Below are 25,448 nucleotides of genomic sequence, written 5' to 3'. Positions count from 1 at the left end.
TAGTTGTAAAGCTTGGTTGCACAGTACAATCACCATGGGAGCTTTGAAAAATCTCAATATCCAGACCAATTAAAGCAGAATCTAATGGGTAGGGCTCAGGTATCAGTACAGAACTCAGAGGATTCCACTCTGCAGGGCTGAAAACCACTTATCTAAGTGGAAGTAAACTTTTAGGGCTAATAGACCCAATATGCAGTGGTACATGTTATAAAAAAACTACTTCTTTGCCCAGCACCCCCTCCTGGTACCTCCTAGGGCTCTGCTGGTCTCAATGGGGCTAAGAGCTAGTCCTTTCTGCCTGCCTTCCAGTGGCAGGCAGGTAAATGTTTGCCAGTGCGCTCCCTGGAATAAAAAAGCTCTGATTTCCAGATTCTGTAAATACTCCCAGCATGGTCAATTTTTTCCTACCAGTGTGCTTCTAGGGAGCATGGAGTTGGGAGGAGAGGTGTACAGTTAGCTTCCATCGGCTAGTGCAAGCCTGCTCCAGAAACGAGTGCCTCCTTCTCAGCTTCAGATTTGCCCACCCCCAGATACTCCTGTCTCCTTTAGGTGGCACTAGTAGTTTGAGCCACCTGGATGAATACTTTTCTGTTGTATGGTGTTCTGACCAGCTAACAGAGCACCCCCCCACCCCCCACTTAAAGAGTATAGATAATCTTTGGAAAATGGCAAAGGAATGTGCTAAGGCTGGGGATATTTGGGCAATTAGCTTTCTGGATTATACTTTAACCTGTGAGCCTGACTAGGGTGAGTTATAGAGACAGCTATAGGTGCCTGAGCTGACTATATGAGGTTTCTGAGCCTGCTGATTTGAGGGCCAGGCTCTGAATCAGAATACATTCGCCAAAGTTAATAGGGGAGCTCCTGAGAAGCAGGCTTCCAGCCTTCTGTGGTTGACTGACTTCTACCTCAACACAGGTTACATACCCCTAATTCTCACCCCCACTCATCAAAAAGCACTTTCGCGTAACTTTTCTCATTGAATCGCTTCAACACATTTAGGAAGGCCAAACAGATGCTATCTTCGATCTGCAGGTAAGCAATTCTGTGGAAGCTCAGAGAGGTTAAGTGCAGTGATTCATCCAAGTCTGAGCAATTTGCCTGAGCTAGTAAGTGGTGGAGCCATGACTTGAACCCAGAGCTTCTGACCCCAAGTTTAATGCTCTCCTGACACATGGCCTTGGTCTGCCAGCCATCTCCCATATGCATGGGGTAGGCAACTTAGGTAAAGGAAGAAATGAGATGAAAAGTAGCAGATCCCTGCCTTCCAGTCTGGTGAACTAATTCTTTGCCAGTCCTGTTTAGAAATCATGCTTCCTGAAATGAATGTGACCTAACAAAATATGTTCCCGCTTGCTAAATATTAAGTTGGGGGTGAAGTATAAATGGCTTGCAAAATATGAATGGCACTGATGAACTGTAATTCCACAAATAGAATCAGGAGCAACCTCTGTAGAGAATGAATCAAATCCAGAGAACACCTGGGACTCCAAGAAGTGGCTACAGAAATATGGCTTGAAAGCCCAGGGGCTGTCCTTTTATGACGTCCTTGCTGACTGCTCCTTCCGCCATGCTGATGGAGTCGTTGATGTAAAAGCCAAACCAGGAAATGAGTCTGTGCAGACTAGTGCGGTAAGTGAAGTGAACTCCTGGGCATGGCTATGGGCTTCCTTTGGTGCCCTGGATGGGTGAGGCCCCCCTCAGACTAGAATCCAGGGCAAGACCAAGGTTGAAAGGCAGCATGGAGGGAAACCAGCTTGGGTTTCCACGAAGGAAGATGGCTTTGTGCTTTCCATGTTACACTTCACTGAACACCACTTGGGGATGTGGAGACCATGTCTGGGAATGGTTTCTGAATATAAATAGATTACACAATAATGGTACATAAGCCAGGAGCTGGCATTATGAGTCTCAGAATTATTCAACCTTGTCAGTTATTCACCTTTTATTGGTGAATTGGATGGTGAAAATGCCCAAAGCAGGGATTTCTATGGTCCTCTTATATTGTCACTCTCTTAAAGATATATTAGTCTAGTGGCTACCAGCCAGTATTTAGTGGATTCCCCATAAGTATAAAAAGAAATTCTCTTAAGAGATTATGGCACTGGACAGGTGTATATTGAAAACTTTCAAAAGGTGGTTCCATTGTGTCAATGGCTCTGGAAGGAACATAGCTTCTCAAAATGCTTGACTCTGGTTCACAATCAAAGGATAATTAGGTTCCTAAACTTCAGCATGCTTGAGTCAGTGAGTTTGAGGGAGGGCCCAGATGATGCTGAAGCTACTGGTCCAGGGTCCACACTCTGCAAAACACTGATGTGTAGACAGTACCCAGAAGATGGTCAGAAGTTTAGAATTATAGAAAGACTAAAAAGTATCACAATAGGAAACAGAAAATCAGGATAAAATGAATATTCCAAATTTGTAAAACTGAAGGAAAACTCTTTTAGAAGATAGTAAAGGCCCATACTCTGAAGTGAAAATCAAAATGTGAGCAACAAAGCAGATGTGCCAGTAACAGCAGCCCAGGAGAGACCACTGGAGAGGAAATCAAGGTCCTCCAATGTACCGTCACTTTATGTATTCTCTAAGGCTCTGATTCAATGTCATGATCACTGAGATGTCTGTCCATCCTATAGAGGTAAAACCCCAGTGTCTTTGCCACTCCTTTGGGCTGGCTGGCCACTGGGTTCTGTGCATCCTCCTGAGGAAGGGCTTTTTCCGTGGGGGCTACATTAACCACACGATGTGGTGTTTTAGCCTTCTTAGTGCCATGTGTTTACAGTGAACTACAAGGAGGAAAATGTAAAAATTGGTTGAGAGAAATGCAGAATTGACAGAAGACTTGTGTCCAGGAGTTGTGTCCCCTACACTGGGATATGGAGTAATTGCCATATTGCAGGGAAATTTCATTTGTGGGTTTCCTCCCCCAGCACAGTTTTCTGATTTTGTAGTCATTATTCAGTAATGTTATTAGTTCAGGAAATCATATGTTATCGTATGTAATCTAATAATATGTAGATTTTCATTTTTTAAATACATTAGGCCCTGGATATTTAGAAATATCAATCCATGTCAATTTGAACATAGCTCACTGTGAGCTGGTGACAATGGGGTATGTTGAAGTCCTCTCTAAAACTGATTTCTCCTTATTTTTTCTTGACAATTTAAACAAAATCTTATGGGGACAGGTTGAAGAGTCTGGCTTATAAATGGGGAATTTTACCTCAAATTTCTTGTGCTAAAAATAATACAGTAGAAGTTGAGAAGTGTAAAGTACAGTTATCTCCGCAAATATTGATGGAAAAGGGACAATTTTATTTTCAGTATTTGGGGCCACAAGCTATCTGGATTTATACCTAAAATTGAATTGTGTGTGAGGTAGGGAGTAACTGAAGCCATGAATAAGTTGATTATTTAGGGTTCTCCCAGACCCCCACTGGGAAGGACCCCCTAAACTTCTAATGATAAAAACTGGTTTGTAGGGACAGATCCAGGAAACTCATTTACACTGAGAAATAAATGACTAAAAAGGCCTTGCTATGTAGTATTTCTAAGATGGATGAACAGGTGGGAGGAGGAGACCAAAATGCATTTCCATGGGTACTTGGGTGTCTCAGTCGGTTAAGCAACCGACTTGATTTTGGTTCAGGTCATGATCTTGTGGTTCAGGGACTCGAGCTCTGTGTTCAACTCTGTGTTGATAGTGTGGAGCCTGCTTGGGATTTTGTCTCCCTCTCTCTCTGCCCCTCCCCTGCTCGTGCTTTCCCTTTCTCTCTCTCTCTCAATAAACAAACAAACATTTAAAAATGCATTTCCAATTAGAGGATTTCAGGCACCCCTTAAATCACATTGCATTCATGGCTGCTCATGCTGTTTGTGCACAGAGCCAGCCTTGATGTTCACAGACCCACTCTAGTCTTGCCATTTATTCCTCTAACAGATATTCATTGAGCTTTCACTAGGTACCGATCCATGTGGTCTGGACTTGGGGTAGGAAGACCTGCCTGTAAATGCTACTTCTCCAGTTACTAATTTAGAGATGTTGAGCAAATAATTTAACACTTTGTCTTACTCTCCACATCTGTAAATGAGTGGTGTAAAGTCCAAACTAAAAAATGCATGTCTGAGTACAGTGCCTGGCACTTAGGAGATGCCCAGTAGAGGTTACCTTCTTTCTTTTTCTTTTTTTTTTTTTAATTACAAACACTGTGAATCAGAAATGAGCATTTATGGAATGCCTGTGGGGCTTTATATGCAAGGTGAGTATTTGTGCTCTCATAGCACACGTGAGAAGACAAAGTCACAAGGCCTCTGAGAGGTTATATCATGAGATGGCAGGGTTTGAACTATCTGCTGGGACCTTACACTGTGCTTTTCCCATTCTGACACTCTGCTGTCTGACACCCGTATTCATGTAACATATGGTCTGGTGTGTTTCCATCTGGGAGTGCATAACGCACAGTTAGAAGGTCATGTTTTGGGATTGAGACTAGGGAGAACTCTTGAGGGATAAGAACATGGTGAGAATGAGAGAGAGGACATCTTTCTCCTTCCATCCTTATGTTGTGGTTGACATGTGGTTCCCCTGTCTGCCTGTCTTGGGAACATCAAGACTGATCTCATCATGCCCTTCATCCATGTTCATATCATTCACCACCAGACTTCTCAATCCTCATTCCCATCTCTGAGTTTCCTCCATTCCTCCCTGACTCCTAAATTCCCTCCACTGTGCCCCACAGAACTAGAAGATATCAGTACACCCACTGTAGTGTCAAGTGCTCTGCAGTGTTCTCTTTGCCTGCTTGCTTGGGTTTTTTCTCGAGGACCCTGGTTTCTCTCCCATTCTCCTTGGACCTGTGGGTGGGAGAGGTGGGTGCTGTCCTTCCTTATTCCTTGTTGCTGTTTCTTGACCATTCTCCCTCTGTCTTCCTATGTCATCAGAATGTACCACCCATGACACTTCCTATGGCTGACATTTTCTGACTCCCAGGTTACCCCCATCATTAATTGAAGATTGTAGCTTGTGACTTGCTGTCACTGGATCCAACCATTTTTTAATGTTAATCCCATGAAAATGACCCTTCTCACACCCTAGCCTTTCATTTCTCTGACCTCCTCTTTTCTGGTGACTTTCTCCTCCACCCCATCTCTACCAATCCTGCCATAGGCATCCCCTTGACCTTGTCATTACAAATAACTCTTCCATCATAACCCACATAAATCAGTTCCAAAGGTCCCACTTTTTGACCTCTTTTTTTAAGGTCATTTCCTCTACTACCTAATTCCAATCTTTCAACTCACTGGGATTATATAATTTGTTATTTCTACTCCCTGTTGTCTGTTCTCTCTATCCTTTTGTCCCTCTTGTACATGCTCAGCTACTTTTCCTCTCTTAAATTATTATTCTCATCTGGCAAAACCCCAACCCTGGTTAAATCCACTTCTCTGCCTTTTCTGCATTATAGCTGTGCATCTGACTGCAGCAGAAAAAACCAGAGAAAAGCACATAGCCACGGTACCTGGCTTCCCTTTAAATTCATGACCTCTAACTTCATGAATCTCTCCATGAAGAACTCATGGATCTCTTGTGCTGTCCACCAATCCTCCTGTAGTTTTCCAATCCACTCAGATGCTCATTCTCCAAGATGTCTACTCTTTTTTCCTCAAACTTCAAACACCATCTCCTCTTTGCTTACTCTAAGCTAGTGACCTTGCTTCCCATTTCATTGAATATTGGAATGAATATTCATGAACATCCACTTCTTATCTACAAATCCCCAGCATTTGTGCCTGTGTGTTCTACCCATATAACTTCCAGGATGGCTAAATTGTCCTCACTTCTGTCTATGGTCAACCCTTCCATGTGTGCACTGATCCCTATTTGCCATTTACTCATTTGCCCCCTTTCTATTCTGTATCATCATTATTACCCTTATTTCTGCATCTTTCCTATCAGCACACAAATATGGTGTTCTTTCTCTCATCTTAAAAATATAGGATTTTGATCCCCATACTTGCCTCTGCTTCTGCCTCATTTGCCTCATTTCTCTGTTCCTTTGTAGAATCCAACTCCTCAAGAGTTATATATGTTCCCTTTCTCTAGTCTTGGCAATTCTCCCATGCCCTCTTGAATGCACTTCACTTCAGCAAGGCCCCCTCTCCACCAAAACCCTCTCTTTCCAGGGATACATGTATTACTAAATCCAGGGGTCAGTTCTCAGTCCCATTCTTACTTGACCTACTATCAACATTTCATATAGTTGGTTACTTCCTTGAAATTCATTTGCTTGCAGAAAACACTGTCCTGTTTTCCTCTTACCTCACTGGCTATTCTTTGTTAGTGTTCTTTGTTACTTCTTTCCCATGTTCCCACCCTCTAAATGCCAGAGGGCCTCAAAGTGCAGTCCTTGGACCTCTTCTCTCTCTGTACCCATTCTCTACATGATCTCATTAAGTCCTGTGGCTTTTAATACTGTGTGCATGCTGGTGACTTCCACATTTAAATCTCCAGCCCTGAGTCCTTCCCTTATCTCCACCTGGCTACTTGCCATGTCAATAGGATGTCTGATAGGCACCTTGAACCTAGTACATCAGACACCAGATTCAGATTTTCCCATTCAAGGCTACTCTTCCCATAATCTTCCTCCCATAAATTCATTGCAACTCCATTTTTGTAGTTCTGTGGGCTGAAAACCGTAGGGTCATCCCAAACTCCTCTCTTTTCTCCCACACCCACATCTGACCTCTCATTAAATGCTGTCAGTTCTGTCTTCATAATATGTCTGTAACTCAGAATCCAACCACTTCTCACCACTTCTGATACTACCCTGGTATGGACCTGCTTCTGTCCTTGACCCTCTATGGTCTGTTCTCAAGAGAGTAGCCAGAGTAACCTTCAAAATGATATTTTTATAAATTAAATTTTAACATTGTAAATAAAACTTAAAACTATGAATTCTGTCACTTCTCTAAGAGAGTAGATCTTAAAATAGATCACAAGAAAAAATCTGTATGTGTGGTGATGGGCATTACTTATTTATTGTGGTAATCATTTTATAATATATCCATATATCAAATCGTATTGTATACATAATATAATGTTATATGTCCATTATATCTTAATTTAAAAAATTTGTCTCTTGTCATGTTAAAGTTCTTGGATAGTTCCTTTTTCACTCAGAGGAGAAGCCAGAGTCACTTCCATTAGCCAGTAGGCTTTACGGAGTCTGCATCTGGCTCTCTTCCTCATATTGCCCTAGCATCATCTCACCCCTTACCCTTGCTCACTCTGTTTGGACTACACCAGCCTTCCTAAAATTCTACAGACATGCTAAGCACACACTTTTACCACAGGGTTTGGCACTTGCTGAGTCCTCAAGCTTCCCCCAGATCTCCATATGGCCACACTTTTTGTTCCTGCTGGTCTTTGCTCATATTTTACCTTCTGTTTAAGGCTTTCTTTTTTTTAGGTTTTAACTTCTTTGGAGCGCCTGGGTGGCTTAGTCAGTTAAGTGTCCAACTCTTGATTTTGACTCAGGTCATGATCTCACAGTTTCACGGGTTCGAGTTCCATGTCGGTCTCTTTGCTGGCAATGCATGGTCTGCTTGGGATTTCTTTATCTCTCTGTGTCTTTCTCTCTGTCTTTCTCTCTCTCTCTCTCTCTCTCTCTCTCTCTCTCTCTCTCTCTCTTTCTCTCTCTCTTTCTCTCTCTCTTTCTCTCTCTTCCCTGCCTCTGGTTACACTCTCTCCATCTCTCTTGAAATAAATAAACTTAAAAAAAAAAAAACTTCTCCATCCCCTCCCATCCCCTGTTCTTTATTCTCCTTCCTTATTTTTCTCTATAGCATTTGTCACCATCTGACCTGCTGTATGATTGTTTATTATCTAGCTCTTTCCCTGTAATGTGAGCTCCATGAAGGCAGGAATTTTGGTCTTTGTTTATGGTTTCTAGTGCTGCTGCCTAGAAGATTGTATTGCTGGTGACATGGAGTTGTGCTTGATAAATTCACAAATCAGTTGAGTGAGCTCTATGTGTGGGAAGCCATTGTCCTCAGACCAGTTTTGTATGTACCAGTAGAGGATGCTAGGTGTAGAATGGGTTTCTTGGCTACTTTTCTTCATTTGGGGCTGGGAGTAATAATGGAAAGATTTTGTGTGTGTGAATCTTAAGTCCCACCTCCTCCAGAGAGTCCTACTGACCCTCTAGTCCTTGAGAACTCTTTCTTCTTTGTCAGATTGCCCAGTTATTATTGTATCAACCTAGCACCAGGTGCTGGATGTCTAGTGCTCTGCCTTCCTAACTTTCTGTGTGTGGGTGCATGCGTGTGAGCATGTGCATACAGTGTCTCCCTGCTGGAAACATTATCTTCTCTGGGGCACAGATGAGATTGCACATGTTTTTCTGACTATCATTCATGACATCTGGCACAGGGCTCCATATAGAGCAGGCCCCAGTACATGTTGGTTGAACCAGCAGTTGAATGATTTTACCATGGGAGTGAGTGCTAGGAGCTGTATAAATAAGGCAGAGATGGGGTGCCATCTGGAGATTTCTTCTTTGAATGGTCTGAATGGCTTCTGTACTTTGTCCTTTATTTAGGAGACCAACAAGAAGACAGTCCATGCGAAATACTGCAGCAGATTTGTCCATGCACCCTGGAAGGATGGGAGCTTGGTCCACGTCTGCATTACCAAAGAGAAGTGTACCTGGTACAATGAGAGAATCCACACAGTCCTTGCTCAGATTCAGAAGAGGTTGGTAAATTTGCAGGAGGGTACAAGTGGTCTAGTTTCCCTTGAAACTAAAATCTGTGACTTCTCTGTAAATGCTTAACCACAAAAAACAGCCAATTAACATTGTTATGTCAGGGTTGCCATCTGATGGTTTGCTCGTGGCTTTTTGTTTGTAATAAAGGGGAATGTTTGGATCCAGATTCCAAGCTGCTTTGATTCCAAGCAGACTTTTTAAAAAAGACAGCAAAGAAATGTGTCATTATGTTGGTTGTACATCACTATAGGAGACTAAGGAATGCTTCTGCTCATGTCTTGCATTTTTTGTGGGCCACAAACATATTGCAAATTGTATTACACCTGTCCTCTGTACTTGTATATTACATTTCAAGGCAACTGTTAACAATGTTGTGGAGTATTTTAATACAATGGAATAATGTATATTCAGCTAAAAATAACTTCATGTGGTCCTTGTCAACCTTGCTGGTTCTTAAAATCTGCCAGTGCTAATGCATCTGAGGTACTAATGCTGTGACCTCAGCATCAGTCCCATGGGGATGATCTACCTTAATGCTTTCACCTCCCTGATGCCAGAGGACAGCTTTAGACCACAAAGACCAAATCCATTTAGGTGCATGGCCTCTGAGGTCAGATGGAGCTGGATTATAATACCAGGTCTGCCACTTTCTGTGTGACCCTGGGCAAGTTAGTTAATGTCTTTGTGCATTGGTTTCTTCATTTATAAAGTGGGAATGATAATGCCATTTACAAATGTGCCCTATGGATTATAGAGTATAGACTAGTACTCAGTGGGCAGTAACCACTTGAAAATGAGAGTTCCTTCCATCCTTCTATGTTTTCTGCTATAAAATCACAACCTGCAGACAACTGTGTGCCTCATATTAACTTTTCAGAGCCCCAGTTTCTTAAAACCCAACTGGCAGTGGGTAACTTACAGCAAGTAATCCTTGTGTCTGGAGTCTTCTGTTTATTGTTTTGGGGTTGACTTTTGGGGACAGTAGTTTGGACTTCAGGTCTGGGGAAAAAGGATGCTGTTTAAGACACTCCACTTGGTACCTGCCAGATCTATTTGTCCTTCTCCACCCACCAAGTGTTAGGGGTTGTTGGGAACTTCTCTCCTCTTTTCTATTCCCCAGAAGTCTTTGTGGAGAGTTGGTATCATCTCTCCCTTAAATGTATGTAGAATTCACTACTGAAACAATCTGGGCCTGTAGTTTTTCTTTGTAGGAAGGTTTTTAATTATGTATTCCATTTCTTCACATACACATAGAACTGATGTTAGTAATTTATGTTATCTTTATTTTAAGCCTGGTTGGAGATTATCCATTTTATTGATCTTTTCAAAGAACCAGGTTTTGGTATCAGTGGGTTTTTTTTCTCTGTATGGTTTTCTCCTTTTGGTACCATTGATTTCTACTCTTTATTATTTCCTTCTTTCTCCTTACTTTTAAGTTTCTTAAGATGGATGCTTAGATCACTGATTTGAGAACTTTCTTTCTAATATAAGCATTTAAATTTTCTTGGGATATTGCTTTAGCTGCCTCTCACATTATGTTGTATTTCATTACGTTCACTTAAAAATATTTTGCAAATTTCCCTTAATTCTTCTTTGAACAAAGGTTATTTAGAAATATGTTGTTTTCTTCTCAAGTATTTGTGGCTTTTCCTGATAGCTTTTAATTGCACTATGGACAGAGGGATACTGTATGGCTTTAGTTCTTATAAGTTTATTGAGACCTATTTTGTTGCCCAGGATATGAAGAAAAACTACATATTCTGCTTTTGTTGGGTGGAATATACTATAAATATCTCAGTTCAAGTTGATTGATAGAGTTGTTTCAGTCTTCCATATCATTACTGACTTTTTTATTTAAATTGTTCTACAAATTGTTGAGAGAAGAGCACTGAAATCTCTAGCTATAGTTATGGATTTGTCTGTTTTTTTTTTTTAATTCTGTCATTTTTTCCTTCATGTATTTTGAAACTATTAGTAGGTGTATGTACAGTTAGGGTTGTTATGTCCTCTTGATGAATGAATTCCTTTAATATTATTAAGTGTCCCTTTTTATCTCTGGCAGTATTCCTTTTTCTGAAATCCTTTCTGAAAGGATTTTTCTGAAATCCTTTTGATTTCTGGACAAATATGCTTTGTCCAGTATCAATAGAGATGCTCCAGTGTGTGTTTTTTTTTTAATATATGAAATTTATTGTCAAATTGGTTTCCATACATCACCAGTGATCATCACAACAGGTGCCCTCCTCAATACCCACCACCCACCCTTCCCTCCCTCCCACCCCCCATCAACCCTCAGTTCTCAGTTTTTAAGAGTCTCTTATGCTTTGGCTCTCTCCCACTCTAACCTCTTTTTTTTAGCTCCAGTGTGTTTTGATCATTTTTTTGCACGGGTTCTCTTTTTTCTATCTTTTTACCTTTACTTGTTTGTGTCTTATATCGAAATAGGTTTCTTAGAATATATATGGGTATTGTTTTTTAAATCCAACCCATCTCGGCCTTTTAACTCCATATTGTTCTCCAAAACAAATAGACAAGGAAACTAAGATAATACATAATACAGGGAGTAAAAAACAAAAACAAAAACAAAAATAAAACTTTGGAGAAAACCAACGTATTAATATTCTCAGAAAGACAGAAAATATTGCCCTCAGAAAGTTGGAAAATACTGTTATACATACATATAGATATTAAGAATTACAAAAGCTCTTCAAAATATGATAGCCAAAATAAATGATTCAATGGGAGAGCTGGAAGATGAAGGCAGTCTCTCAGAAAGCAACACAAGCATCCTGTGGTTGAGGTTAACATACATGTGTACCTACAAATAGATAGCTTATAGACATATATAAAATGAAGGGGAAATCTCACAAAAAATTTCAGAACTGAGAGACATGTAGTTCCAAACTGAAAGAAAGTTGCAAGGAATGTCTTGAAAATGAGTAAAAAGACCTATCCAGCATACATCATCACAAAATTTTAAATACCAGAGATAAAGAAAAAAAATCCTAAAATCTTCCATTTATCCCCTCCCCAACCTCTGGTTGGGTTTTTTTTTTGTTTTTTTTTTTTTGGTTTCTTTCTTTTTATCTGTTGGTTCCTTTCACCCATTTTTCCCACCCTGCCTCTTGGAGTCACCAGTCTTTTTGTTCTCTGAATCTATAAACTTGTTTTTTGTTTTTCTTTTAGATTCCACATATAACAGAGATGATATGGTACTTGTCTTTCTCTGTCTGACTTACCTCACTTAGTGGAATGCCTTCAAGGTCCATCCATGTCATTGAAAATGGCAAGATTTAATTCTTTTTATGGCTGAATGATATTCCACTGTATATATATACCACAATTTCTTTATCCATTCATCTGTCAATGGACACTTAGGTTGTTTCCGTATCTTGGCTATTGTAAATAATACTGTAGTGAACATGGGGCTGCATATATCTTTTCAAGTTAGTGTTTTCTTTTATGGATAAATACCTGGAAGCAGAATTGCTGCAATGTATGGTAGTCCTATTTTTAATTTTTGAGGAATCTCCGTGTTTTCCACGGTGGCTGCACTAATTTACATTCCCACCAACAGTGTACAAGGGCTCCCTTTTCTCCACATCCTCTCCAACACTTGTTATCTTTTGTCATTTTAATAATAGTCATTTCTAATCTCTACCTTTTTATTGGAGTATTAAGATCATTTCCTTAATGTGATTATTTATTTGGTTGGATTTAAATCTAGATCTTACTATTTGTTTTTTGTCTTAGCTGTTCTTTGTTCTCTCTTTACTCTTTTTCTACCATCTTTTGTTGGAGAGTTTATGATTCCATTTTATTTCTACCTTTGGCTTATAAATTCTACCTCTTTATTTTGTTTTGTTTCATGTGTGACAGCATTAGCATTTACAGTATACATCTTTAAATTACCACAGTCTACCTTCAAATACTATTTCACTTCATCTATATCATAAAAATCTTATAACTTCAATTCCTCTCTTCTGTCTTTTCTATTGTTGTCCTATACTTTTTTAAGTAGGTTTCATGCCTAGTGCAGAGCTCAGTACAGGGCCTGAACTCAAAATCCCGAGATCAAGACCTGAGCTGAGATCAAGAGTTAGATGCTCAACTGACTGAACCACTCGGGCACCCCTATTATTGTCCTACACCATATTTCCACATATGCTATAAACCATAATGTATTATAAATAATCAATTTTTGTATAAATAGATTTAAAATGAGAATTAGTGTATTTTGTATTTATCCACATATTTGATATTTCTGTACCTCTTTATTCTTTATATTTATCCCAGTGCAGGTCTGTTGATAATGAATTATTTCAGCTGTTTTAGTCTGAAAAACTCTTTAATTTCCTTTTGTTTTTGGAATATTTTTTGTTTTGCTTTATATAGAATTGTAGGTTTACACTTTTATATTTCAGTACTTTAAAAATCTTTCTTCATTATCTTTTGGTGTGTTTGATTTATGGTGAAAAGTCTTCTGTTATTTTTATGTCACCTCTGGATGCTTTTAAGACTTTTTTCTTTATAATTGGATTTCAAATTATATTATGATGTGTATTGGTGGTTTTCTTTTTTTCCATTTTTCTTCTTTTTGGGTTCTTTGAGCTTCTTGTATATATTCATATATTGTTTTATCAAAATTGGAAACATTTGGCTGTATTTCTCCAAATATTTTTCCTGTTTCCCTCTTTCTCCTTTTTCTTAGTTTCTGCATATATGTTAGACTCCTTGACATTGTTCCATGAGTTGTTTATTCTCTACTCTTTGTTTTTTTCTCTGTTTTCATTTTATTATTTTTTATTTATTTTTTAAAATGTTTTTATTTTTGAGAGAGAGACAGACAGACAGTTTGTGAGCTGGGGAGTGGCAGAGAGAGAGAGAGAGAGAGAGAGAGAGAGAGAGAGAGAGAGAGAGAATCCACAGCAGGCTCCAGGCTCTGAGTTGTCAGCACAGAGCCTGATGCAGGGCTTGAAATCTACAAGCCATGAGATCATGACCTGAGCCAAAGTTGGATGCTTTATAGACTGAGCCACTCAGGCTCCCCAGTTGTTTTCATTTTAAATTGCAATGTCTTTCTTAATGTTCCCTGATCTTTTCTTCTGCTAGTGTCTGATGTCTATTAATACCATGTAGTATATTTTTCATTTTGGTTATTGTGCATCTCTATAAATTCCCTTTTATATTTTCTATTTCTGTCCTCATTTTGCTTATACTTTACCTTGTTGAAAATATGGATTATGTTTATAATAGGCTATGTAACATCCTTTTCTGCTAATTCTATCATTTGTATTATTTTAGGGTCTGTTTCTGTTTATCTGTTTTTCTTCTGGTTGTAGATCATATTTTCCTGCTTCTTTGTATGCCTGATAATTTTTTACTGAAATGCAGACATTTTGAATTTTACATTGTTGGGTGCTGGATTTTGCTGTATTTTAAAATACACGTTCCATGATGCAGTTATGTTCCTTGAAATCACGTGGATCCCTCTGGGGCTTGCTTGTAAGTTATGTTAACAGGTCCAGGGCAGCCTTTAGTCTGGGGCTAATTTGGTCCTACTACTAAGGCAATACCCTTATGAGGACTCTACTTGATGTCCCATGTATTATGGAGCCTTTCCCACTCAGGTTGTTTGGAAGATGAACTAGCCCTGGGTAAGCTCTGAGGTGCTGATCTAGTTACTCCTTTATGGTGATTTATTCCTTGTTTTTAGTAGTTTCTTCACATGCATGCCCTGATTATTACTTAGCCAAAATCTTTTTTTAATATTTCTTTTATTGAGAGAGAGAAAGGGAAAGAGAGAGAGCAAGGGAGGGGCACAGAGAGAGGGAGACCCAGAATCCAAAGCAGGCTCCAGGCTCCGAGCTGTCAGCACAGAGTCTGTGCTGATCTCACAAACCATGAGATCATGACCTGAGCCAAAGCTGGATGCTTAACTGACTGAGCCACCCAGGCGCCCCTACTGAGCCAAAATCTTTAGGGCACTCTCTGCAGATGGCCAGAATGCATTCTTTCTCCTGTTTTCTCTCTCTGTCCATCCCTCCCCACCCCCTCTGCTTCTATGCAGCAACCTCTTCATCAATATTTTGCCCTACAAATTGTAGTTACCTAGGCCTTGGTGAACTCTGAACTCAGTTTCAAGGATTTTTTCCCTCTGCCTTTCCCCTTACCCCAGGTCTCGCCTTGAACTTAATTTACATCCTGTTATGGGAGTCTGAGATCCCATCACAGAAGTAGTCCTTCTCCAACTGCCTGATGCTTAGTTATTATAGGGATCTGGGGTTGCTTGATATTGTCTATAGGCTTCACTGAAGCTTCAGGAATGTGCTGGCATTACTAGCTTGACTGCAGTCAGCAGGGTTAAAAGAACAAATGGTCTGAAGTCACTGAGGGATTGAAACTATCAGATGACAGGAAGTAATTTACTTCTGGCTTTGGAACCCAGTATTGGATTTATTTTTCTGTCCTATTGATTTTCCTAGTTCGGTTTTACATGGATTGATGATGGATAGTGGAGGTGGGGGTGAACAAGGGAGCCGGCTCAAATGTATGATTTTTCACAGGAAACCTTCCAAGTGAGTAATCCACTCACAGAAGATTGTGCATAAACAATATAGTACAGCTTGGCCTCTGTAAATGTATTATTAAGTTCTTAGGAAGACCTGTCATTGCCACAGGCTGTAAAAATTCACTTTCAACCAATTTCCTGCCTAGGATTAAGTGGCTGCAGGATGGAAGTCAAATCCTCTTTGGAAAAGTACGTAATGATTTTGTCTACGTCCTCATTGATACATCTCACTCAATGAAGAGCAAACTGGACTTGGTGAAGGACAAGATCATCCAGTTTATACAGGTTAGATGGAGCTGTCAGGTTCATGGATTTGGGGGGCCTTTGTGTCATGAATGCATCTTTAGCAGCCTTCATCTGCATTGGTTCTGCAAGGTGCACAGGTAAGGTCTGCACTCGGGCATCCACAGGGAAGCCACTTCAGATAAAAGCTCTCTTTTGCCAGTTAGAGATTCATCAGTTCTCCTTTGCAAGCAGACCCTTCCCGTGGCAGGGTCTTCTGTAACAGGTGGGATACTAAGGGAGTTTCAGTGTCTATCGCTCCAGGTTTTCTCTATCCTGAAATCTGTGGTGTGCCCACATCTCCATCGTTTTCCAGATGCTCTTCAGCTTGGCATTTTTATTTTAATTTCCAGTGTTTATTAGGGGTGTTGCATGCATTGGCCCCAGAACTGATGTATGGGAGGAGTGTAGGCTGATGGTTAGGATCTTCCAATTCTTATTCTACCTGTGCTGTGAACCAAGGCAGACTGCTCTGAGTTGTGTGACCCAAGGTAGACTGCTTCCACTTCCTAACTCCTAGAATGGATATAGCGGTACTGTCACAAATGAGTAGTATTGATGTATTACCACAGAAAATAATTGTGGGGAGTGTTCACAAATACAAAATACAGGTTTTATTTCGATAAACCTCTACTGGAGAAATGTGGGTTGGTGGAAGGCAAATAAAAAGGTATGTAACCAAATGCTAGCCTTAACAAAAAGATGATGGCCAAAATGATGATGGCATTTGGGATTTCTTTTCTTTAAGCAGATTGCATTTAGTTTGTGTATGCAGTATACCATTAATGTCAGTATTAAAGACAACATTTAAGGTCATATTATATATAAAAACACACACACATATATATGTGTGTGTGTGTGTGTGTATATATATATATATATATATATATAATATATTCAGACATATATACATTTGTAAAAGCATAATATCCAAACTGTGTATAAATTTTGTTTAAATATTTTCTGAAAAGATTTTCTCTTTTGAATGTAATTTTTAGCTTCAAGATCTGAAAAGAGATTTCATAGTGATTAAAATTTATCAAACTGTGACCTAGCCTAACCTTTGCTTACATCTGAGTGGTGTTTTGGTTAAATAATAATTTTCTCTTACAGGAGCAGCTGAAATATAAAAGGAAATTCAATTTTGTACAGTTTGATGCTCAAGCAGTTGCTTGGCGGGAAAAACTTGTTGAAATCAATGAAGATAGTTTGAAAGGGGCTCAGTCCTGGATTAGAAACATCAAGGTAAGAAAGATGGAGACTGTGTCTGGGAGAAGAAGCCTGACTTGATCACCTGCTGAGTTAATTCATGCCATGGAAATTCTTGAGAAAAGGGTTCTGAGCCCTGAGACAGCAGAGTTTTCACACAGACACTCATTTTGTGTACAATGGTCACATGAATCCAAGCTGATGAGTCACTGTCTTAACATTTAGATAAGCTTCTGTTCACAGCACACCATTTTCAGATATGCCCTTGGCTCTGATCTCACCCCTTTATGAAGACAAATGTCAAAATTTAATTTTTTTTGTACTCAAACATTCAAATTTGATCCTCCTGAAACCTCATTATTGTTTCAAATGATATATTGCAGCTATTTTTAACAGTTGACTTTGTTCAAAAGTAATGAACTGGTAGGTGGAAGCACACAGTACAGTGTGACTGGTTAAGACTGAAAGCAAGGAGGGAGAGAGTGGCGGAGGATACAGTGAGAAAGGGAAATCATTTCTTCAGGACTGCCTTTCATTGGAGAACTGCTCTTGGCACTTAGACTACTGAGAAGGAATTTCCTTTCCTTGAATTTTCTCTTATCATGAACTTACCTTCCTTTTTAAAAAAGGTCTTTTTCCAGAACCACAAGCATTCCAGATAGTTGAGATACACTAAAATTGAAACTAAGGGCTCTTCTCAAAAAGTGAAATGTAGATCATAAACATCCTTAAATAGTTCAGTGCCTGAGTGTCCCAGATTTGACAGGAAGCCACAAATGGACATTAGCAGAGCTCCCTGAATATCGGGACATACCAGATATGCTGTCATTGGGATATACCAGAGTTCCGTTAGGATTGATTCTTTAAAAATGGGAGAAGGAAGAAATATGTTCTGTAAGAAATTATGATGCCTTAAGATCTTGATCTAACTGGCTATCTTATGCTGGGAAAGAATATTCAATTCACACCCAACTTGATAAATTTCCAGGATTAGCCAGTGAAGTTACTTGGGATACATGTTCCCTCCTTTTATGGACTATAGGTGATTGTGAACTCAGAGCCCATTTATTTAGAGTTGGTCATAACAGATATCATATATGCAGTCTCATTAGATTAAAACACTAACAGGTGCTGCTTTTTATAGAAATCACTAATGAATAGAACCAACTACCTGAATGGCTAAAAATATCACTAAAATAATTATTTGTAAAGTATAATTCTGTTATCTTCAAAAATCTTCATCGAGGCTCCCTTGCTTGCTGAATGTGCAAATTTTATTTTCAGGAAAACCACATTTCTCTATATTCTTTTGACTGGTCGGCTCAGGAATCAACCCAATAAATTCAGGATACCACTAGAGCTTCTGAAACTGCCTTGTGCTGGTGTTGGAGCAGTAGTTCCCCAAACAGGCCTAACCAGTCCTGAGGTCAGAGGAGCATAAGCTGGGGCTGAGTCTGCCCAGTAGTTGGGGGTGGGGGTCTGGCCCAAGGCTGGGGGAAGCAAGGAGGGAGCATTTTTATTTTATTTTGGCATTTTTATTTTAATTTCCAGTGTTTATTAGGGGTGTTGCATGCATTGGCCCCAGAACTGATGAGGCACCAGCTTCTGACCATCTTTCCCATGATTCCCAGTCTGGCTTTCTCCTAGCTTTTCTACCATCTTTGCAACAATCCCTGAACAGTGGGATTGTCAACAAGACTATTGAGATAGGGCCTAGAGAGAAGAGTTGTACTGTTTACCATCTGAGCTATATTTCTGCTGCCCAAATGTTGAAGCAGTTTTTTGGTGTTTTTTTTTAACTTTTTAATTTGAAATCATTTTGGACTTATGAAAGAGTTGCACAGATAGTACAGAGGGTGCCTGTAATACCCTTTAGTTAGTTTCCCCTAATGTTAACATCTGACGTAAACATAGTTTAATTGTCAAAACTAAGAAAATCGCAGGGGTGCCTGGCTGGCTGAGTTGGTAGAGTATGTGACTCTTGACCTTGGGGTCCTGAGTTTGAGCCCCCGTTAGGCTTAGAGCCATTTTTTTAATGTTTATTTATTTATTTTTGAGAGAGAGAGAGAGAGAGAGAGAGAGAGAGCGAGCGCACAAGCAAGGGAGGGGCAGAGAAACAGGTAGACACAGAATCCAAAGCAGGCTGCAGGCTCTAAGTTGTGAACTATGCTGACAACTTAGAGCCTGACACGGGGCTCAAACCCATGAACCACGAGATCATGACCTGAGCCAAAGTCAGACCCTCAACCAACTGAACCACCCAGGTGTCCTGACTTAGAGCCTACTTAAAGGAAAGAAAGAAAGAAAGAAAGAAAGAAAGAAAGAAAGAAAGAAAGAAAGAAAATCTATTTAAAGCAAAACAAAACCAAAAACTAAGAAAATGACAATGCCATTATTAACTATATTACAGACTTCATTCAGGGTTCATTAGTCTTTCTACTGGTATTCCTGTTCTGTTCCAAGATCCAATCCAGGGTCCCATATTGCATTTATTTCTTAAAAGTTTTATTTATTTATTTATTTATTTATTTATTTATTTATTTATTTATTTATTATTGAAATATAGTTGACATACAGTTTTATATTAGTTTCAGGTGTAAAATATAGTGATTTGACAATTCTCTACATTACTCAGTGCTCCACACAATAAGAATAGTCACCATCTGTCACCATACAATACCATTACAGTATTATTGACTATATTCCCTCTGCTGTGTTTTTCATCCCCATGACTTAATTATTTGATACCTGGTAGTTTGTACTTCTTAATCCTGTTCACCTGTTTTACCTGTGCCCCCACATTACGGTTATAGTTGCAGTGTCTTCTCAGTCTCTTCCAGTCTGTAACACATCCTCAGTGATGCCTTGTCTTTCATGACCTTTTGATCATGTGTTTTGCAGAATGTCCTTCAATCTGGTTTCATCTGATGTTTTCTGATGGTTAGATTGAGGTTATAATACTGCTGAGGTGATGTGTCCTTCTCAGTGCATCATGTTGAGCAGTACATTGTGGTGATACACCTTACTACTAGTGGTGTTAACTTTGATCTCTTGGGTAAGGTGGCATCTGATAGGTTTTTCCCCTGTAAAACTACGTTTTTTTTCTTTTTGTAGATAATACATGTTTTGGAGGAGATAACTTTGAGGCTATGCACATATCCTTTGTGTCTTGAACTTTTACCCACTAATTTTAGCACTCAGTGGTGGATCTTCTCTACAGCACTTATTAATGTGCTGTTCTAATGGTGACTTTCTATTCCCGCTATTCCTTTTACATTTATGTGTTGGAATTCTGTAATGAAGAACTTCCCCTTTCCCCCTCTTATTTATTCATTCAATCATATATTTATTTCATTATGGACTCATGGATATTTATTTACTGTTTCAGTAATAATTCAATACTATTGTTATTTATTTTGTTACCAAGCTTGTTCCCACTCTGGCCATTGGGAACTCTTTCAGGTTGCCCCCTGTGTTCTTCACACATGCATCTATCTTTTTTTTTTCCTTGAATACTTGTTTATTTTCTGGCACTATAGATATTTCATGATCATCTTATATTTTCCCACTTTAGTCCTGGAGTTTACCACTTCTCCAAGGAACCCTTGTTTCTTTTATTAGAAAGTGGTATTTGAAAACCAAAATCTGGGCACTTAGGTATGCTTATTGCTGCTACTGGACTCACTGCTTCTAGGCTCTCTCAGTGGACAGAGATGGAAAATATATGTATAATAGCCCATCAATCCATAAACATCTATATTCCTGTATCTATTTATCTATATTTTCATTAAAAAAGGAAAATAAGGGATGCCTGTGTGGCTTAGTTGGTTAAGCATCTGACTCTTGATATCAGCCAAGGTCATGATCTAATGGTCATGGGATTGAGCCCTGTGTTGGGCTCCGTGCTGAGTGTGGAGCCTACTTGGAATTCTCTCTCTCCCTTTTTCTCTGTCCTTCCCCCGCTCACACACATTCTTGTACACGTACTCTTTCTCTCAAAAGTAAATATATAAATGTAAAAAGATAAATAAAACCATGAGTTCGTACTAACAACTCTTTACTCCAATCCAGAGCCACAGAAATTATTTGTAAAGAACGTATTTGCTTATTTTTAACTTCTTTGACCACGAAAAACCTGGTTTTCGTTATCTGTAATGATTTAGTTATTTGTTAAACCCTGGTATACATATAGTTTCAGAATTTCTAACCCATACTCTGAGAAAAACACTTATCAGCTGGGGTACAGTGTTTACACATAGTTCTTTCTCTCTTTAGCCTTACTATCCAGTCAAAAAACTGTTTCCTAAAGTTCTTAAAGTCAGGTACTTTTTTACTCAACTACCTCAGTGTGATTATATCATTCATTATTAATATGTTGACTTCCTCCCTCATCCTAATTGAATTATATTTTAATTTGCACACAGCAAAAGCACTCTTTTTGGTGTATAGATCTATGGATTTTGAAAAATGTAGAGAGTCATGTATTTACACCTCTCTGACTGAAGGACTGGTGAAAGGTAGGCCCACCAAAGATCTAGTGGGACTCCCCAAACTCCACAACCCAGACCCTGACACATAGTCTAGTTCATTGGAAGCAGTGGCAAGAGTAAAGCCATGACTGTCTCAGTCCCTGCCTTACAACTCAGATCCTGTCAAGTGGTCTGGTCTTCCAGCAGCAGCAAGAGCAGCAAAACTCCAGCTGCCCAGTTGCACAACCCAAGTCTGGTAGGCAGTCTGATCCACCAGAAACAATGGCAGCAGTAAAGTCCTCAGCCACCCCAGCTTCTATATCATAACATTGTGGCATGTATGAGCAGTCTGATCTTTGGCAGCAGTGACAGCGGCAATATCCAGACTGTCTTAGAGTGCACTCCACATGTGGGGTACTGGCAGGGGGTCCCTTACAACTGCTGCAGTGGCAGCAGCAAAGTCCTGGGCATTTCTAAAACCAGGTCACCTGTAGATGGTGTGACCAGCCAACAACAGCAGAGTCCCTGACTGTCCCAGCTTCACAACTGGGGCACCAATGAGATGTCTAATCTTCCAACAACAGCAAAGGTAAATAAAGCCTTGTGTCTTCCTGCTCTCAACTCAGTGGCATAAGTAGAGCCAGGTTCAGCAGCTTCTGCTCCTATACCCTAGAAGGTCACCTAGCACCAATAGGCAGCCCCAAAACATGGCTTTTCTGGGCTTCCCACAGACAGCACCAAATAGGAACTGAGTGGGAGACCCAGCAGCACAAGAGGAACAAAGCAGACCAGAGTAGGGTTGCATAGAGTAGAAAATTAAATTGTCATTGGAACTAAAGCCCAAAAAAGTAGACTAAAATAAATATACTAAACCTGAACAGGGTGACTGCCTGCTAAATAACATTTAAATGGGAATAGTCTCCTAACATAGCGACCAAATTGTCCAGGACATAAAAACCACTCGTCATACCATGATCCAAGAAATCCACATTTCAGTGAGAAGAGCAAACCACTGATGCCAATACCAACAGAGCCTCGGAGATCTCTGGGACAGTAAAAAAGATATACTATTCATGCCATCATAATTCTAGAAAGGATAGGTGAGTGTGGAACTGAAAATGTATTTAAAAAAAGCAATAGCTAAAAACTCCCCAAATTTGGTGAAAAACATAAAAACTACAATTCAAGAATCTAAGCAAACCCCAGACAGAGTAAAACCAAAGAAATCCATACCACAATACATTATATTTAATCTTCTGAAAAGTAAAGACAAAGAAAAATCCTAAAAACAGCCTAAGAGAAATAATGCATAAGCTATAAAGGAATACAAATTCAAACGGCAGCAGTTTCTCATCTGAAACTATGGGACCAGAGGGAGGTGGCACAACATTTTTCAAGTGCTGAAAGAAAAGAACTGTAAGCCATGAATCGTCTATCTGGTGAAAATATCCTCCAGGGTTGAAGGAGAAGGAAAATGAAGAGAATTTATTGCTGGGAGACCTACCTTTAAAGAATGGCTACTGGAAACTCTCCAAATAGGAAGAAAGCTTGGACCTTCAGAAATGAAGGAAGAACAGTGGAATGGGTGAATATAGAAGTAAACATAGGAGAGAATCTGTAACCTCATGAGTTTCTTTACTCATGTTTTATGGTGCCAGCAAAAGTTTAACACCATCTATATATATAATGAATATAGAGGAAATACTTCAGACAATTATATTTTTTAAATGGCTACAGTAAAGGGACCTAAATGGAAGAATAATTTTTACACTTAATTTGAAGTGGTAAATTATCAGTATCATTAGACTGTGATTAGTTACACATATGCTTAGAAAATACCTAGAGCAACCATGAAGAAAACTACATAAGACAATACACTCAAAAATATTACAAATAATCAGAATAGAACATTAAAAATTTTCAAATAATCCACAGCAAGGCAAGGAAAAATAAGATAAATGAGAAACAGGAAATACACAAAAAAACAAAAATGGGAAGCTTAATTAAATATCAGCAATTACATGTAAATGGTCTAAATATACCAATTATATGACAGATATTAGAGAGTAGACAAAAACATGATCCAACTCCATGTGGTCTGTAAGAAACTCACTTCAAAAATAACAACATAGGTTGAAAGTAAAAGGATGGAAAAGATATATAAACACTAATTTTTTTAATCTGGAGTAACTATGTTAATATCACATAAAGTAGACTTTAAAGCAAAGAGAATTGCAAGAGGCTTAACATGATAATAAAAAGATCAATCCAATGAGAAGATAACAATTATGCCTACACTTGTGGTGAGTATTACATATAAACTTGTCCAATCATTATGTTGTACACCTGAAGCTAATGTAACAGTGTGCGTCACCTATAATTTACAAAAAAAGAAGATAAGAATCCTAAATGTGTATGCACCAAACGACAAAGCTTCAAAATACATGGAACAAAATCTGATGGAGTCAAAAGGAATAATGGACAAATCAGCAATTATAGCTGGGGCCTTCAGTACCCCAGTCTTAGCAGTTGATAGTACTACTAAAGAGTCAGCAAGGATTTGGAAGAACTGAACAATACCTTCAACTAACCATATCTAATTAACATTTATAGAATGCTCCACCCAACAACAGAATACATATTCTTTTCAAACAAACATCGGACATTCACGTAAAGAGACATATCTTGAGTCATAAAACAACCCTTAGCAAATTTAAAAGAATTGATATCACAGAGTATGAAGTCACACAGATGTCTCCTGACCATAGTGGTATCAAACTAGAAATGAATAACAGAAAGACAACATGAAAATCTCAGGGCACTTGGGAATTAAAGAACAGGCTTTAAATAATTCACAGATCAGAAAGAATGCCACAAAGAAAATTTAAAATCTCATAGAATTTAATGAAAATTAAGCAAAATGTGAAAATTTGGGGGGATGAAGCTAACACAGTGCTGGGAAGGAAGTTAATGCACTAAAAGCCTACATTACAAAAGAGGGAATGATTTCAAGTCAATGATCTTCTTATATCAAGAACCTCTGGTCAGTCTTTTCAAGGATGTTTATATAGCAAACTGCCTGAGAAATTAGAGATAGTGTCTCCTTTCAGGGCAGAAGGTGACGTGTTGATTATCCAGTATAAAGATAATATCTAACTCCAGAGCAAAGGACAAGCATGCTTACAGTCCATTATAGAATATACAGTTTCCTAAGTTCAGGGTCCCTCTCCTTTAACACAATCTACTGTGTGTGCAAGTGTCACTTAGCCTTCTTCACATCACTCTATGGGAATTGGAACTCAGGAAACTAGTGCCAAAAACTGACATTCTGGCTACTGCTATTGCTGTGAGTAGTAAAGTCCTTCGTCAGTGACCCAAGAGTCTTGAATCTTCTGCCAGCATCCATGTAAGTCTGCCAGTAAGGGAAAATTGCAGACCTTTCACAGTTCTTGATGTATATTCACTCAAAAACCTGTAAGCAAACGTTTGTAACAGTTTTATTTATAAACACCCAAAATGGGAAATGACGCAGATATCCTTCAATAGGAAAACAATGGATAAACAATTTTACATCCATACATTGATATACTAGTCATCAATAAAAAGGAACAAACTCTTGATTCATGAAATAACTTGGGTAAATCTTAAATACATTTTGGGAAGTGAAAGAGGCTCACCCCAGGAGGCTACATACTATGGGGAGGAGGTAGAGGTTGGAGTCCAGCTTCCCCACTTGAACTCGGAGGGGTGCAGCATCTCATTACTGCTGGGTGGGTGTGAGCACTGTTGGGCGGGGAGGGCTTGTTACACTTGGTAAGGATGAGAGTCTTGGCTCACTACTTGGCTTTCTCTGCCACAACCCTGGTAGAAGTATCGGGGAACTTTATTCATTTATCTGACTTGACCTTCTTGGGTCCATGGGTTCATGTCTGTCATTGTTTTAGGAAAACCCTCAGCCATTCCTTTTTTCAAATATTTCTCCTATCCTGTTTCCTTTCTTGTGTTTCCAATTATGCACATGTCAGAATGTTTGATACCATCCCACAGCCCTTTGATGCTCATTTCTGTTTTGATTTTACTCTTTGTATTCATCTGCATTACTGTATTTTTTATTTTTAGTGTTTCCATTCAGCTGTTTCTTAAGGT

At 39.1% G+C, this 25,448-nt stretch overlaps 1 protein-coding gene across 7 annotated transcripts in view; it reads left to right on the top strand.

Moving 5' to 3' along the window:
- Positions 1–25,448, top strand: part of VWA3B (von Willebrand factor A domain containing 3B) — a 202,340-nt gene that overhangs the window by 86,495 nt on the left and 90,397 nt on the right. For all 7 annotated transcript variants that reach the window (XM_043603224.1, XM_043603225.1, XM_043603222.1 and 4 more), the window contains exons 9-12: positions 1,436–1,632; positions 8,604–8,758; positions 15,489–15,627; positions 16,738–16,869. In XM_043603224.1, the coding sequence (XP_043459159.1) occupies positions 1,436–1,632; positions 8,604–8,758; positions 15,489–15,627; positions 16,738–16,869 (623 nt within the window). The remainder of the gene's footprint in view (positions 1–1,435; positions 1,633–8,603; positions 8,759–15,488; positions 15,628–16,737; positions 16,870–25,448) is intronic.

This window comes from Prionailurus bengalensis, chromosome A3 (genome assembly GCF_016509475.1).
Source record: "Prionailurus bengalensis isolate Pbe53 chromosome A3, Fcat_Pben_1.1_paternal_pri, whole genome shotgun sequence".
Taxonomy (NCBI): Eukaryota; Metazoa; Chordata; class Mammalia; order Carnivora; family Felidae; genus Prionailurus; species Prionailurus bengalensis.
The sequence above is the reverse complement of the archived record's forward strand: the minus strand, read 5'-3'. Positions and strand labels throughout refer to the sequence as shown.